At 39.9% G+C, this 17,606-nt stretch overlaps 1 protein-coding gene across 1 annotated transcript; it reads left to right on the forward strand.

Moving 5' to 3' along the window:
- Nucleotides 1-6,475: 6,475 nt before the first annotated feature.
- Nucleotides 6,476-17,158, forward strand: Irak1bp1 (interleukin-1 receptor-associated kinase 1 binding protein 1). The gene is made up of 4 exons (XM_005406903.1): nt 6,476-6,853; nt 12,132-12,197; nt 16,320-16,450; nt 16,554-17,158. Exons 1-4 carry the CDS (start codon nt 6,539-6,541, stop codon nt 16,822-16,824), a joined length of 783 nt encoding a protein of 260 aa, XP_005406960.1. The 5' UTR covers nt 6,476-6,538; the 3' UTR covers nt 16,825-17,158.
- Nucleotides 17,159-17,606: the final 448 nt, after the last annotated feature.

Below are 17,606 nucleotides of genomic sequence, written 5' to 3' on the forward strand. Positions count from 1 at the left end.
TCAGTGCTGGGTATGTTGTCTCAGCAGTGAGAAAAAGTAACTAAGACACTAGTTAAATCTTATTCTCTAACACAGGCCCCTACTATAAACACATACATAGCATGTATGTATGTGTATATATATACATGTATGCTTATGAAAGGTGGAGTTGAGGAGAGGGAAGGCAAAGCAGTGAGAAAAAGAGGAAGAAAGAAGAACAAAAAGTCAAAAAATAAAAGAGAAGGATGAAAAGTGGGAGCACAAAGAGAAAACCTAAAGAATAAAGTAAAATAAAATAAAAAATACCAACAAAGAATTAAGAATAAGGGAAAGAAGATAACCCAGAGCAAATAAGCAAGGAAACAAAAACAGTAAACAAAAAGCCCTTCCCACAGTAGTTACAGCATTAACCCAGCGTCCACACAGCTCCCTCCACCCTAGACGCACAGTCTGACTGTGAACACCCAAGCAGCTTCCCCCGGGGGCTGCTCAGTTACCTGCCAAGAGCAGTGAAGCTTGCTGATCCCTCCAGACCCGCCTCTTGGCTACAAACTGTGTTCTGGGCATAGCTATGTATAAGCCTACATCGTGGTGTAAGGTATGATTACCTCAACTGATTTGAGAGGAAGCAAATGTGGTGTAGTTTGGCCAATACCTAGTGCTCTGGTTCTGCACTGCTTCCACCAATGACCTCACTCTCCCACTCCTTTCACTGCTTAGCAAATATCAGAGCTGTCTCCGCATTGCCCTGCAGACTTTCCTTGCCTAGTGTACCACCAGCGCACTTCCCACTTAGGCACCCTCCTCCATCCCTCTCTACCCATTGTCCTCTCTCTTTCTCCCAGGCCCACACTTGGAACCTGCACAGAGCCCAGGCTAGGCAGAGGGCTGCCTTTGCTAGTGTGGGTGCATAGGTGGGTACATAGGACCTCATATCATCCCAGGCCTTCTGGTGTTTGGGGAAACAATATGAGCACACTGGCTCTGTTCTGCTTCTGCCACACACCCTTTTCTCCTATGTCCTCAGGGATACAGATGGTGGCTCTCCTGCAAAGGGGCCTTTTCTGCTCACAGCTCACAGCATTCAGCAGCTCTCTGCTTAGGGTGGTGGAGTGGGCCTCCACACAGCCTCCACAAGCCTTTTGCCCAGTGCAGCACAAGAAGCCCTCTGATCCAGGTACCAGGCTCCACTCGTCCTCTGATGGACCTCACCCACTCCTTGTCCTGGGAGCTCTGCTTTCTAATCCATGTATTTGGCACATCTCCCAGGCTCCCAGCCCTCAGTGGCCCCTAGCTAGGAGATGCTGCCAGCAACCATGAGTACACACTGAGTGACCCACAGACCACTCCAGTTTTCTGTAGGGGAGGGGCTATCCATTTTATTTGTTTTTTCTGTGTTGGACGAGCCTTCTCTCTTACCACAGTCTTATCACTTGTAGGCACTGGAATGCCAGTATTTAAAACTTGAGCGTGTGGTACTGTCTCACACGCTGTTCCCCTGCTTTAGATTTCTCTGAATCCCTGGCTTGCAAGTATCTCACTCACTGCAGCTGGTAGAGATGTTACAGTGTTTGGGAGTCTCTTTCATCATCCAGGCTGCCACCAAAGAGCCTCCCTCAATCCAACCCTCTCCCAAGACTGTGTATGCATTGGGTCTGGGATGAGAGCTGGGGGTGCAGTGATTCAGTTTCCCTTCATACACATCCTAGATACTGGATTTTGGTCCAGCAAGTTTCTCTTTCCACTTACCCTCCCAGATCAAGAGTGCCTGGCTCACCTCAGGGTACCTGCTTATTTCCAGAGACAATTAGACACCCTTGTCGTCACTTCCTATGCAGCCATTTTGTTTAAGCTTTGAACTCCGTGGTATTTTGTCATAGCAGCCTAAGCATGCTAACACAGTTTACATTTGTTTCTTATTTATTTTTATTTTTCCTTTTATTTCTTATATTAACAGTGTCCTAAATCAGCAGTCCCCAGTCGTTTTAGTTCCAGGGATCAGTATCACCAGGGACCAGTTTCTGTCCCATTTTTCCATGGATGGAAGGATGCTTTAGAGATGATTTGTAGGGAGTAGGTGAAGATGGAAATACTTAGGTCCTGAGAAAAACATCCTGCCTAAGACAATTCCAGTCATTAGTCACGAGGCAACCCTGTGTCTCTACTTTGAAAATGTATAAATGCCCCTACAGTGATTGGCCAATCCTCTTTTCCCATCCAGAAAGAGGCTACTCCACCAGACCTCAGCTTTCGTCTCACCGTATTCTCTAAATCCCCTCGACATTTTTTCCTGGGACCACCAAGAGACGTGCCAGTTCATGGCAATGATTCAAGCACATTTATTGTTCATTTTATTTCTATTGTTACATTGTAACATATAATGAACTAATTATACAACATACAATACAGAACCAGAGCGGGCCCTGAGCTTGTTTTCCTGCAACCAGGTACCCCATTTCAGACTCAGGGAGACAGTGATGCCCAGAGCGTGTTGCTTATGTCCAGTCTACTCTTGAACTTCATTTTGGTAGCTATCACTGCAGAAACCCTTGCTTCACAAGGACAGGATGTTGGAAATGGAAGCAGGTTTTTCTGTGCTTTTGTGGCAACCTCAAAATATTCCACTTTGAATTTAATCAAGAATATATGGACCTGAAGTTTGAAACTGTCACATACATACTTTTAAGGTCACTATTATTTGTGGTCTCAAGTAGTCAATTCTCTTCTACCACAAAGTCAGCTCACGTGATTTATTCAAAAAAGGGTCATGGAGCCATTCCTCCCCATTCAGAGGTCTTTTGTAATTAGGAAGTACTATTTAAACTCTTGAAAGCCAAGACAAATGATTACAAACCAGATGGGAGTAAGGCCCTGAATCAGTCTTTTTCAAAATCTCTGATGTCTGAAATGTGTCAAAAATCTCAATGTTCACTCATCATCTCCAAATTCATTTAGCTCTGAATGTAGCCACTTTATATGCCAACTTGAACCCAGTTGTCACTCTGCCCTTAAGTGACAGACTGAGATCACTGAGCAGGTCAAATTTGTCCCACTCATAAGCAAGTTTTGCAATCCATTCCATGTCACTAAAATGTGCTACCAGTGGTGACTTTCTTTCTAAAGGAAATCTCTGGAGTGGCTCTTATAACTCTAAACTCTGGCCAGTGATCTACCTTTAGAAAGCCAACTCACTTATGTGTATTAGAGATGTTTTGTGCTCTGCATTAAGGACAAGTACTTGACTGTAGTTGATAAGTTTAACCACATCCTGCACATTGTTCAGCTCAGATGACATTTTTCACCAAGGCAGCATTTGTCTATGCAAGACACACTGTGTAGACTCACATTCAGAAGCAAACTCTTTGGCCCCAGTAATGAAACTAGAAAGCTGTCTAGTCGTGGCAGCCACTTCATCATGCATATACCAACACCAAATGATTTAGTTTTACTGAAATGTAATCAAAGTTCTGTAGCTGTTTGTAATAAGTCCTGCTTGGTAATAAAAGTGCATATAACAAATCTTCATGCACATCCTCCTGAAAATGTCAAACAAAACCAAGCATGGCTGCCTGTTGTCAACACTAACAGATTCATCAACCTGGATTATGTAACACAGTGCCTCGCTAATCCCTCTAACAATTGTGCCATAATATCCTGTTATTTTATCAATTTATCCCGTTACTTCATCAACTTGCCTAGGTGTGGTACCATCTAAAAGAGTGTCCATCTGTTGAATTGCAGCCTCTCCTAAACACACACAAGAAATGTCCTTAGTTGCAGGCAGGATCAATTCTTCACCAAGAGCAAAGTTTCTTGGTTCCAGTGTACAGTTAGCCACCACAAACACGATCTCAGTGCACACACATTTGATGAAATGGTGGCCCTTTAATATTTGCTTCTGTTCTTCACCTTTAATTTTTTTTCTTCTAAAAAATCCCACCACCTTTTCTTTTAATGGCATGTGCTTTGTCACCATGTGGCAGTTTTAAAGGTTTCATGGCTTGGTTGGATGGGTGGTCAATACATATTTTATAAAGCAGGTTTAGAGAATGTGAATCACCTGTTGCCATGAACCTATAATTTAAGTAACACTTGTGGTACTTTCTTTTAAACACAGCTTTTTGGTAGCCATCTTAACTCACCTTCTGTCTCATTCCTTGGCCTTTCAAAGAAGCCCCCAATGACATTTTCTCTTTACTCATTTTGGCTGCAGTTCATCTTGTGGGCTTACCAAAATGTGACGGAGATAAGTACATGGTTTGAAAAAGCAACTGAGACAGAAAACTAAAATAATGGGCAGCCCACATACAGACTAAAATAGGTGTCATATTCTCACTTAGAGCCATTTTCCACTGATTTGAAATCTTTTATCACATCCTAAATATTGTGAACTGAAATTGTCTGAGAAACTGCATCTCTGTTAAAATTCCTCCAAACTGATTAGACCCTGGATGGCTACAATATCATGATCGAGACAGAGAATGCTGTACTCTGAGCCAAAATTATCTTGATCATAAGCCCTTTAATAGCCAGTTAGCTTATTTTTGGCAACTGACCAACCATTTCTAAGGGCTTTAAGACTTCTCATAATGGAACCTTAAGCTTAGCAAACCTCTAGTCTTTACCAATGCTAAAGCTAACAATGCTAGGAGGTTTCCACACTTCTGTACCCCACCTACCAAATGCTCCGATTTCTTCTGCTCTGTAACTATAAAAGTTCATGTAATTGCCATGTTCCTAAGCCTTGGTCACTCATATTTGACACAAGTTATTTGTGTATGTCTTTTAAAGTATTGTTATTATTTTACAATATAATATTATAAATATTATTTTACAATATTATTTTACAACAATACACTTAAAACTTCCTTCACCTTTTACTTATAAAATTCATTGGCACACACTTGTAATACCAGCACTCTAGGAGGCTGGGGCAGGAGGATCACAGCCCAACTTATCCACTTAGTAAGACGCTCTCTCAAAATTACAAAAAAAATCAAAAATGAATTGAATGATAGCTCAGTGGAAATTAAAACCCTAGTACAGAATTAAATTAAATCCCCAGTACAGAAAAACAAAAACAAAGAAAAAAAGATCTCATTCATTCATTAATTCATTTTGGATATATTCTTCCACAATTATCATTGCAGAAAAAAGAACAAAGTTTTAAAAACATTTTAAAAAGTTTTTAAAAACGGAAGAAAACTTTTAAAGTTAGTGTCTAAATGAAAATAGCATATATCTTCATCTAACAATAAACATCAAATAGTGTATATACAAAATTATGTTCACTTGGTGGTAGGTCACCTGAAAATGGAGGGGGTTGGAAGTACTATCTGATTTAATTCAACTGTTCAATTATTAGACCAACAAAAAAGGAAAATGATAGAGAAATAATACAAAATATTAGTTGGGTTTTCCCGGTTGCTTTCAGAGTAATGGTTATCTTTTTTTTTTTTATGTTATTCATAACTCTCCCCCTACTACCACTCTAATTCCCTGGTAAAATTCCAGGAGTCAGGAGAACTGAGCCAACAAGAAAGCTATTTTCACGAAGATCACTGCCTAGCGGTAAGAAGAGGTCACCAGGTAGGGCAAGGGATGAGAAGCTCAGGCTATGTGCAGAGGCTCTTCTCAAGAAAAGGGTACACAGTAAACAAGAACTACGCTGTCTCGAGGGGCTGTGTCCATGTTGAACCTGCTTTGATTCCGCTGGGGTCGCTCCTGACCCAGGTTCAAAACCACAGCCATCCCAACGGCTCTGCAGAAAATTTGAAAAACTTGAAAATCATTCCAAAGTTTTAGCAGAGAATTATCAAAACTAGACACTGACTTTTTTTTTTTTTTTTTTTTGCGGTACCGGGGATCGAACTCACGACCTTGCACTTACCAGTCAGGCGCTTATGCCACTGAGCTATATCCCCAGCCCCTGACACTGACTATTTTTCTCTCTGCTCCCGTATGCCAAACATTCTTCATGCAACGGGCACCTCATGGCCCCGGGGCAAATGTTAAAACTAACAGCAACACTGCTTTGCACAAACTGAGATTTGGGGGATCACAAACTTCCCATGATCACATCAGCAAACTGTAGCTCATCTCCACACAAACTTCTTGTGAATTTAAAAATAAAAAAGTCGCTGAACTAAACTCTAGGGTCGCAGGGACCCGGGCTGAGCTGAGGAGGGCAAGGCTGCGAGCGGCCAGAGGCGGACGCGGACACCTCGCATCTCGAGCCTCGCCTCAGCCTCTCCCGCAGGCGAGGGGCGCCGGCCCAGGACGCGTGCGCAAGGACGGTGCGGAACGACACCGAGGCCAAAGAGGCCTGCGAAGGCCGTAAGTAAAGGTGTTGAAAAGCATACCAGCACACGCGGCCGGAGCCCCCTAAGGCCGAGACACGAAGCTCTACAAGCCTCGCACGCCGCCTTAACTCCTTCCCGGCCCCCCGCCCCATCCCAGCATCCTCCGCGCCTCGAGCCTCGCACCGGAAGTCGGGGCGTCCGCGGTACCCTCCGGCCGCCGTAGCCCGAGTTACTATGGAAACCCAGCTTCCGCGCAGATGTCGCTGCCGCAGGCCGCTCCATCGCGGGTATTCGTGGAACTGGTTCCCTGGGCTGACCGCGGCCGGGAGAAGGACCTGGTCTCCAGCGGAGAGACTCTGCCGGCCACCTGCCGGGCCCTCTCCTCCGCACCGGCCCAAACTGCGCCCCGCGAGGTGCACGTCAGCGGCACCGCGGCGGTGTCGGCGCGCCCCGACCGGGCGCAAGTGGTAGTGCGCGTGGGCAGCACGAAGGAGGCGGCGGCCGAGGCCAAGCGGAGCGTGAGCCGCCGCCTGGACTACGTCGCGCAGAGCCTGCGGCAGCAGGGCGTGCAGGTGGGCGCGGGGGCGGGCAGCGGGGCGCCCAGGGGTCCTGCTGCCTCTCGACGAGGGCCTTGGTTGGCCGTAGGTCAGGGTCTTAAGAATGTGCGTCGCAGGGGTTTTTCACTGGCTGCGGTTTTGTTTTTAATAGTGAAATTGTCCAGTGAAAACCGGGACCCGCCTCCTCCCCGGCCAAGTCAAGCTCTGCGTGGAGTGATTGGAGGGGGAGAGGTAGGATCCATTTTCAGGTTAAAAATATTTCCCCCCAAAATCTTAAACCTGTTCAAGCTTTTTTGAAAAAGTATATTGTAGCTGGCAAATATATGAAAAATCTCCAGTTATGAGACAGATCCCTAAATAATCTCACTTCTAAGAAAAGGAGAAAAGAACCATCCATACTTCACCCACACAGCAAGCCAGGTAGACGTATTTTAATATACCCATTTTCCACACTGAAGGAAGTTAAGTAATGCTTTAAACTTATAGGAGGGCAGTATTTGAACTCATATGTTTCCTATATCCAGAACCTATGCTAGGCTCTAGGTAATTAGGAATAATCCTAAAAACCAGAGTTACCGTTTAGCCAGGGAAACACTAATTTGAAATGGTGCAGAATTTTTGCTTCCAGTCTATTCTTAGAGATGCCAAAACCCCTGAAGTAAGTCTTTATCTTAACAAGAAAATATGTATTGCATTTACAAACATAAAGTTATTAAAGTCACTTGGAAAAATTTCCCCGAGTTTACATTTTAGAAGGATTCAAATGCTAGTTGTAAATAATATGAATAGAATGGGTTTAATCTGTAGAAAAATACTTAGTAAAAATCTTTCTGCTACTACTGCAGTCCTACCTGAAAAATCTAAACTAGTTCTTAAGTCACTTACATAAATGTAAACTGAGCTCGTGTAGCTCTAACCTCTATGTAAAACAAAATAAATTATTTCCATTTTATAGTAATTATATTAAAGATGTGTTTAAGACAAAAGGAAGAATCGTAATCTTCCAGTTAATGGAACAAAGCAGTCATGTAGGTAATTTGTTCAGTTGATGTTATAAATTCATGTACATTATTTTTCAGGATGAATTATGGGTCTGCACAAAGTTCCTATTCGTTTTAAACTTCAGAATGAAGTTTATGTTTGTAAACGTCATTCCCAGTTTAAAAGAGCTCCTTGTAAGCTAAACTTCCTGTTCCTCCTATGAGTCTCACGTTAGGCACCAGGCCAAGCTCACTTCCTTGGCGTTCCCTCCTAACCTAGCACTAATCTCTGCATACACCTCTCCACTCCTCCCTTGTAGTGAAACTTCTCACCTCGGGTTGTAATTCCTGATTTACTAGTTTCTGCTCCGTATTCTAAACCTCGCCAGAGCAGAGGGCGTTTGTCTTTTTGTGAATTCAAGGGCTATGTCCATACTCATCACATAACTTATACCCCCAAAATGTTTCTAATAAAAAAGAACAAAATAAGCTGTAGTTTAGGGGTATTTTAGGTCATAGATGTATGCGTTTGTGTGAAGATGTAACCCTCATTTTTAGTATTGTTTTACTGGAAAAATATTTTATCTCAGCAGTCTTTTTTGTATAAGTCTAATATTTATATGCAAAAAATGAATGACAGGTGCCTTAGACAAAAATTTGTTCAAAATGGATAATAGATCTAAACATAAATGTTGAGCAAAGGGCACCTGTTACTTACTGTCAGAATAAAAGACTCAGGGGCTGGGGATTTAGCTCAGCAGCACAGCACCTGCCTGGCAAGTGTGAGGTTGTGAGTTCGATTCCTAGTACCCGAAAACAAACAAACAAAAAAAAGAATAAGAGACTCACCACATTACCCACTGCATCGTGGTATATGTGTCTCAGGAAAACACAACTCAGTAAGACCTGGAGGGCACAACCCATTAGGAACACAGAGAAGAGACAGCAAAGTCACGCGCAGAAGTAGGTGTTAATCCACCACCATCACCTGACTTCTTGGCAGCTGATGGGGGGCAATTGGCCTTCCGTGTATCTCTTGTGCTGTTTCAAAAGGACCCTATCCCTTCCCCACAGGAACAGCTCTAGCAGTGGGGACTGGCCAGGTGGCGTGTGATACACACCTGAAGCAGAACAAAGGAGTACACAGTGTGTCTGAGGTGGATAGGTAACGATAACCGCATGCAGGGCAGCACAGCCAGTACAAGCTGTGAGGACATTTTCTGTCTTGTTAAGGCAACGTTCTAGGGCCAGGGCCTGTGAATAGGTGTTGATTTCCTGACAGTGAAACCTAAAACTTCTAGACGAAAGTAAATGAGAAAATCTATGTGTCCTTGGATTTGAACATGAGTTTTTAGACTCAAAGCACATGCTGTGAGCCAACTAGAAAAATAAATTATACTTTATCAAATTTTTAAAAATTGCTTTGTGATATAACATTAAGAAAATGAGAAGACAATCCATAGACTGGGAGAAAATATTTGTAAATTATCTATCTGATAAGGGATTTGTATCAATAAATGGAAAATTTTCAACAATAAAAATTACACAAAAGGTCTGTACAAACACTTCATCAGATAGTATGTACAGATGGCAAATAAATACGTGAAGAGATGTTTATATAATTTGTCATCAAGAAACTGGAAATTAAAACCATAATGAGATATTACTATTACCTATTAGAATGAATAAAATCTAGTAGCACTGATGATACCAAACTTTGGCCAGGATGCAGAACAACAGTAACTCAGTCGTGGCTGGTGAAATTTCAAAATGACATATCTAGTTTGGAATACAGTCTTATAATTTCTTAAAAAGTTAAATGTTAACTTATCATAGAAACCCAGAATTCCTGGGTGATTTACCCCAGTGAATTAAAAAGTACATTCAGATAAAATCTGACCACAGGCTATTTATAGCAGCTTTATTCATAATTGCTAAAATTGGAACCAACTAACATGTGTCTCAGCAGGAAAATGAATAAACAGACTGGTACATGCATGGAGAAAATATTATTTATCATTAAAGGTACAAAAATCCATTCACAGAAAAAGACAAGTGAGTCTTAGATGCACCTTGCTAAATTTAAAAAAAAAAAAAAAAAACCCAGACCAAAAAGGCTTATATTCTCTTCCTGTGACATTCTGGAAAAGGCAAAACCATAGAGACAGAAATCGGATCAGTGGTTGGCAGGGCTTGTGAGAGGGGTGAGCAGCTGAGTGTAAAGGGAATGCACAGACGCTTTAAGGCCAAAGAACTGTTCCTTATGGTACTGGCATGATAAATGCATAACTCCATGCATTTGTCAAAACCCATAGAGTTGTAACTAACAAAGAGTCATTAACAAATGCAAGCTGAAAAAAAAGGGCATCAAATAGGCCAGAGGATCCATCCCATGGTAGGCTTCAGACTGACTGAGGAGCCCAACTACTACAAACGAATGACAGAACTGCAGGAAGATGGTGGGGGAAGAAGGAGTGTGCTGAGGGATTTCAAGTGGCGTTTTCAGTGGACGCTGTAAGGACAAAGAGGAAGTGTACATAGACTGTATTATCTAGTTAGTAGATTTATTTCCAAGGGGGTACTAGTTAACAGTTCTCAAACTGCTTTATCCATACAGTGTACTGGTGGTGAACAAATGAGTGAGTGGATGGTGGATGGGTAGTAGGAGCCAGGTTTCCTCCTGTTGGAGTAGGAAGTTCCAGACAAGAAGGGAAATGGAACTGCACTCTGGGATCAGTGGGAACTCAAGTTTGCCATGCCACATACAGGTGGAAAGACACAGAAGTAATCATCGATCTGTGTGGATGGTCGAGCTGTTCCACTGAGAGGGCCTAGAAAGAATGGCAGTCAAGGAGCAGTGAGCAGTCTGAGCATCCAACTTTTCTATAAATTCAATGTTATTGCAAAATAAAAATTCATATTTAAGAAGTTCAGAACTGTATGTGGGATATAATCTATGGAAAAGTCTATGCATTTGTCTACATATGTTTATGTGCATTGATATTTTAGAAGAATGCTTTCTAAAAGAATAAGGTAGTAGCATTAATATTACTTTTGTAGAAACAAATTGAAATGCAGTGGTCTAGAAAGATGCTTTCTAAAATATCAGCAATAATAAAGTTTGAGAAAGTTACTACTTTTTGTTCTTTTCTATAGTATTAGACTTTCTTTAGTATGTATTGTTTATATATTTTAAAGTAACACCTAAAAGCAAATAAAGGATTCTTTTCCTTCCAGTTGTCTTTCCTACAATTATTTCTATAATAATTTTCAGTCAGAACTCTGTTTTAAATGAAGAATAGAAAAAAGATGTCCAAAACTGAAACAAAGATATATTTACATGTCATCAAAAAATATTAAATAACAGAAAAGTTACATGTTAAGTGAAAAAAGCTGGTTATGAGCTTTATACTGTTTTTTTTGTTTTGTTTTGTTTTTTGTTTTTTTGGTGGGGGAATCAAACTTGGGACCTTGCGCTTGGCAGGCAGGCATTTGTACCACTGAGCTATATCCCTGGCCCTATGAGCTTTATACTGTACTATTAAGTTTTCTACAGTGAACAGGTATTACCTTTATAGCAAGAAAAATTGCAGTTCAATTTTCATACAAGTGACAGGTAACAGAGCTGTAATTGGGACATGAGTTGACATACTCAAAACATTTTAGGATTTTTTTGGATAACACAAAATGCATGTAATAAATTTTTACCTTAAACCTTAGGTGCAGCCTTTTCCTTACAAAATAGCTTACTAAATTAGTAATTGGTATGGTAATCATTGTTGTTACTTAGCATTTATTTTGAAAGATACAAAAATATATAAATGTTTTGAGCATCCCCAAGGATGAAAGTAGCTAGAGTTCATTTCACTCAATTTAAAAGCGTTTTAAAAAGTAAATAAGAAATTTAACTTTTAATCAGAATTATGTGCCCTTTATTACCCAGAGAGTCAAAAAACATTACTACTACTTCTGTAGAGACAAACTGATCAAAATGCAGTGTTTCAGAAACATTTATCTTGTAATAGTGTAGCATCTACTCACTAGTACCTTCTCTGTGTCAAGTACTTTAAATATAGCTTCTCACTAAATCCTTAACAATTTCATAATAGTATACAATGTAGCAACCTGATTTTATAACTCAAAAAAGTTGAGTACTTGCCCCAAACTATTTAGAAATTAGAAATTGTTTAAGTTAACACTCCTCTGACATTAAATATGCATTATGTATGAACAGTTCTTCATCCGTGCCATGCCTAGGAGTGACTGCATCTAGTAGCCAAACACTTAGTAATCACAGTCTTGTTCTGTCTCAGGCAGAAAATATAATTGTAACGAAGGATTTTAGAAGAGTGGAAAATGCTTATCACATGGAAGCAGAGGTACGTACTAATCAAATAATTGTTGACGGTGTAGCTTTGTAGGTACAACTTGTCATTCAGTTTTATTCTTGAACTGTAACACATTAGAGAAGTTCTCATAGTAATGATAAAAGATTATTTTAAAATCATTTTGATGTTATATTTCTGATGATCTTTTAAAATAATTTTAGTGAGATTTATTTAAGAGGAATTGTTTAAAATGAATTAAAAATAACAGTGGTGAAATAGCATCTAATTACCACCTGAATAAATTTTTAATAATAATATTGCCTACTAAGCAGGAAATACTATAGGACCGATTTCTCTTAGGTAAAAAGTAAATGAAGGGGCTGGGGATTTAGCTCAGCGGCAAAGCGCCTGCCTGGCAAGTGCAAGGTCGTGAGTTCGGTTCCCGGTACCAGAGAAAAACCAAAAAAAAAAAAAAAAAAAAGTAAAAGTAAATGAATACTTCCCAGGAATATAACTCAGCAGCACAGCGCCTGCCTGGCAAGTGCAAGGTTCTGAGTTCAATTCCTGGTACCAAAAAAAAAAAAGTAAATAAATAAAGTCAGAGCATAAAGGATTGAAACACTTTGTAACATTTTTTGTTCCATAGTGCATTTTCACTGTGTTGTGATAAGTATTATTTAAAAATAAAAATCTTTAACCTTTATACAAATAAAAAGAAAGATCTGTTCTAGGTATTCTCAATTATAACTTTTAGATTCTACATCTGCCTGTATTTTTACCTACCTTTAAGGATTTCGTGATCAGGATTCTATGAAATCAGAGTATGCTGTAGTTCTAATTTAGTTAGGACATTGCTATTTCTAAGTCCAAACACTTTAGGGTATGTGGTTATGCTGCCTCCTTGTCTTAAGAAACAAAGACTGGGAAAAGAGTGGAATTCTATTTGTCTAGTGATGGAGTCTTTGTCTCTAGGGGTAGAAAAATGCCTCAAGAAATTGCCTGGTCCTATATTCAGATGGATAATATGTTATGTTTCCTAATTTTAGTATGAGTTTCAGATCACTTAGACCTAGAATTAGAATGAAGGTTAATACCCAGGCATCTTCTCTCTTGTAATTTCAACAATAGTCTGTCTGTTGCCCTAATGCTTACTTCAACCATTTTGTGATTTCTCCTTTAAAATTTAACTATCTCAAGGAAATATAAAATTTCTCATTATGATTTTGGAAATCTATGTGGCAGAAGTTACTTTGTACTAGTGGGGACTGAAAAGTACCTTTCAGTCAGATGAAGAACGATGATAAGAGTCCAGATTGTAGAAAGTTGGGAGCATGCTGCAGCACCTCCCTAGTAGTTCTTAGCTGTTAGACTTCAGATCATGATGAGCATAGATAAGAAATGAGATGTGTTGTGAAGATACACCTGGGACTAAGGAGGGAAAAGAAATAGTCCCAGAATTATTCAGCCAGACTTCATGCAAAGCCAGAACGTTCAGACCACTTAAATAGGAGACTGAACTTGCAAGTACAGAGAGTGTTTTAGAGTTGCTTGGTTTGGGGTTTTTTTTGTTTTTGTTTTTTGAGACAAGGTCTCACTGTAGTCCAGGTTTGCCTTGAACTTACTGTGTAGTCCAGGCTGCCTTTGGACTGCAGCAATCCTCCTGCCTCAGCTTCCTGAGTGCTGAGATTACCGGCATGCATCCCCACACCCACTAGAGTTGTTTGTTCTAAGACATGATTGAGAATGTCATGAAACTCTCCTCCTCTTCCTATTGTGCTTGCCTTTAAAAAAAAAAAATTTCTTGAGAAAATCTGATTATATTTTTGTATAGGGCTCTCTTCCAGTGAGAACTCACATTACATACATGATTAGTTTTAGATCAGTGGAGACCGGCTAATGGAATCACAGGTTACAAAATGAGCCAGTCTGTGCATAAAGAGCAATGTGTAGCTTTATGCTATGGATGTAGCACACACTAAACCCTAATATGTAGCATATACTACTAGTCTCATGGACTGTTAAATATATGCAGTAAGAGTAGATCGTAGGTAGATTTCTATAATTAACTAGCAAAAACCTTAATTCTAAAATGGGCCATAGTGGTACATACCTATCATCCCAGCACTCTGAGAGGTGGAGGCAGGGAGCTCACTAATTCCAGCCCACGCTGGGCAACTTAGCAACTTCTGAGACAATGTCTCAAAATAAAATTTTGAAAAGGACTGGAGATGTAGCTCAGGGAAAAGACCTTAGATTCAAAAAAAAAAAAAAACCAAAGGCTTGGATAAACATTTATCAAAAAGAGACATACAAGACAGATGACCAACAAGTATATGAAAAGGAGCTCAACATCACTAATTGTCAGCGAAATATAAAACCACAATGAACTGTGACCTCATACCTGTTAGAGTGGTGTTACTGAAAAAGCAGGGATGGTGGTGAGGATATGGAGAACTTTGCACCCTGTACAGTATTGGTGGGAATGTAAAATGACACATAACTACTGCAGAAAACAGTCCAGAGTTTCCTTAATAGAATAAGTGGATTACTACCGTATGAGCCACATGGTCCACCTCAGGGTACATATCCGAAAGAATTGACATCACGATGTGGAATAGATGGCTGCCCCGGCCCCAGTCCCAGCCTCGCCTGGTCTGCGGAGGATACAGTCTCATGCCTAACACTGCACACCATACCTAACCCTGTCTGCACTGTTTTCCCACAGGCTCAGCAGTGTTGCTAAATAATACCAGAATCAATCAGTCCTCCCATTGTTTATGCCGTGTGTCCTCTTTGCATCACTGCTTTTTCCCTTTGAGGCCATTATTAAGTAAAATAAGGGTTACACAGTTACCAAGTGAAAAATTGGTCAAAAGTGTCATGAGGTGATCATTTCTGAAGCCAGATGGTAGATGCCTGAGGGCTCTTTATACTATTGACTGTATTTTGTATATGTTTGAAATTTTCCATTCTAAGTTTTAAAAGGTAGAAAGTAAACTTAGAGTGGACAATGTCCACATGATTCATAGAAATCCAAGTACTGCCTGCTCAACAGTAAGGGACAGGTGGATGAAGTGGAAACAGAAAATCAAGAGAAGCCTGGTCAAAGAACACCCTGAAAACAGTCTTGGAGGCTAAGGAGCCAGGAATCTGAGCGCTAGGAGACAGGTAGGAGTGAAGCGCCAGCAGTGAGAAAGGGATAAGGGATCATAGGTCACTTCGTAAAGGTTCTTGGAATAACAAATATGAAAACAGGTGAGAGATTACAAGAGAAACGATGGTAATGAGTGGAGACAGAATGGGCTGCTCACCAAGAAACCAGTCATTGGAGGACTCATAGATAAATAAAGTAGAGACGAGTTCAAGGAAAGAGAATGCTGCATGTTTTGGAGTGTTTGTATCTTTTGCAGTTTAAATTGAACGGAATCTGTTTCCCGTTCCTGTTGCTATGAGCAGTACTGAATTTTGAAACCAAGGGAGGATGAGTCTTTAGTGGATGACATTCACAATTAAAGTCACTGGTTTCCAGTGTGTAAGATGAAGTCATCTCACGTCCTTACTGCTACTCTAAGGCCTGTACTTTTTTATTTTCCATTATTGAGCTCGTGTAAGCACTCTTTAGAAGAAAAGGTTTGGACATCTTCCATTAAAAAGTTTAAAAAACTACACTATTAAAGTATTAGTCTCACATATTTAAAGTCGGAGAACGTAGTAAAATAGACAAACTTCTGCATATAGGTCTCGAATAACTATTGGAAGAAATACAGCTCAGCGATAGCAGATAGGTATGACATCATCATTGCTAATCAGGAATCTGATGGCAAAGATTAGGGAAAAGTTATTTTAGAATCTAGTCCAACAATAAAGCTGAAGAGGAACTCTGCAAATTTCATGAAAATTAAAAATGAGTAATTTTTAAGGTGATTTAAAATTTTTTAAATACTCAAGTCAGTACTCTCTAAATTTCAGAATTTATAAGCAAACTCTAACTTCAATACCAAAGTAATTTAATTACAAGTATCAAAAAAGAAAAAAGTATCAAATAAGCTTTTCTTATCTGTTACTTACAAAAAAACCTTGTAGCCTAGATTTACTTTTTTACTCATATTTACAGAAAACTTTGAAACAGTATATCAGACATGAAAATAATAGTGAGTGTCATTTTGTTTACAGGTCTGCATTACATTTACTGAATTTGGAAAAATGCAAAATATTTGCAACTTTCTTGTTGAAAAACTAGATAGCTCTGTTGTCATCACTCCACCCCAGTTCTATCATACTCCAGGTTCCACTGAAAACCTTCGGTGAGTTAAACACGTCTTTAAATTATTAATTTCTTAAACAAAATTACTCAGTGCTACTGTCCACTGGATGGCATATTAATGCTCTCTGCGTTTAATTCCTAAGACGGCAGGCCTGTCTTGTGGCTGTTGAGAATGCATGGCGCAAAGCTCAAGAAGTCTGTAACCTTGTTGGCCAAACCCTAGGAAAACCTTTACTAATCAGAGAAGAAGAAACAAAAGACTGGGAAGGCCAAACAGATGATCACCAGGCATCGAGACCCTCAGATTCACTGACTATGCAAGAAAAAATCAAAAAGACAACAATACACGCCACTTCAAGAGTATTTGTAACATTTGAGGTAAAGGGGAAAGAAAAAAGAAAAAAGTATCTCTGAAATTCCAACCAAAATATGTTGTGTTTGTGCCTTTTTACGTACATTTATACTCTACGTAATGTTTCCTTCTGTCCTGAAGATACATATATTATAGTAGATAAACTGTCCCTGCAAAATCTGTTGGCTCTGAAATTTAGTCCCACAGAATTCTTATGTTCATTTTGTTTCTATTTTCCAAATCTTACTCTTAGAAATAGTCTTGGGAAATAAATGTATTATGTATACACTTTTGTATACTAGCATTTCATACAGTGTATGTGTAATATTTTCCTATAGGAAGAAATATCAACTGGTTATTTTGTACTAATAAAAAGAATTTTTATGTTCCATCAAACCTAGTAAATTCCTGTAACTCAGTATAAATACATGACTTTAAGTATATCCTGTCAGGTCTCAGATTTTATTTTGCCCTACTTACAGTCTAGTAGGTTAATCTTTCACAAATGCTAGCAGAAGACTCCAAAATTCTGGGACAGACACAAAGCACAGTTATGCACAGCACAACGAAGAGTCTGAGTATCGGCATACTGTCTTTGCTTCCTCTCGCCCCAGGTTCCGCGGGGCCACACACAACGTGGCCACACAGATGGAGAGTTCCCTTTGTAACTAGTGCCTACTGAGCCAGAAACATTCACTGTGTTTTTCTTTTTTCCAGTACTGAGGCTTGAACCTAGGGCTTTTGTACTAAGCCACATCCGCAGCCCTTTTATTTTTTGAGACTAAATCCCTAAGTTATCAGGCTGGGCTTAAACTTTGATCCTCTTGCCTCAGCCTCTCAAAGT

This window comes from Chinchilla lanigera, unplaced genomic scaffold (assembly GCF_000276665.1).
Source record: "Chinchilla lanigera isolate Chin_1 unplaced genomic scaffold, ChiLan1.0 scaffold00101, whole genome shotgun sequence".
NCBI classification, from domain to species: Eukaryota; Metazoa; Chordata; class Mammalia; order Rodentia; family Chinchillidae; genus Chinchilla; species Chinchilla lanigera.

Bases quoted from the DNA above. Each gene is read 5' to 3' on its own strand.
- Irak1bp1 (XM_005406903.1), top strand. From the start codon at position 6,539: ATGTCGCTGCCGCAGGCCGCTCCATCGCGGGTATTCGTGGAACTGGTT. The intron at 6,854-12,131 runs GTGGGCGCGGGG...GTTCTGTCTCAG, and splicing joins TGCGGCAGCAGGGCGTGCAG to GCAGAAAATATAATTGTAAC. The intron at 16,451-16,553 runs GTGAGTTAAACA...TTAATTCCTAAG, and splicing joins GGTTCCACTGAAAACCTTCG to ACGGCAGGCCTGTCTTGTGG.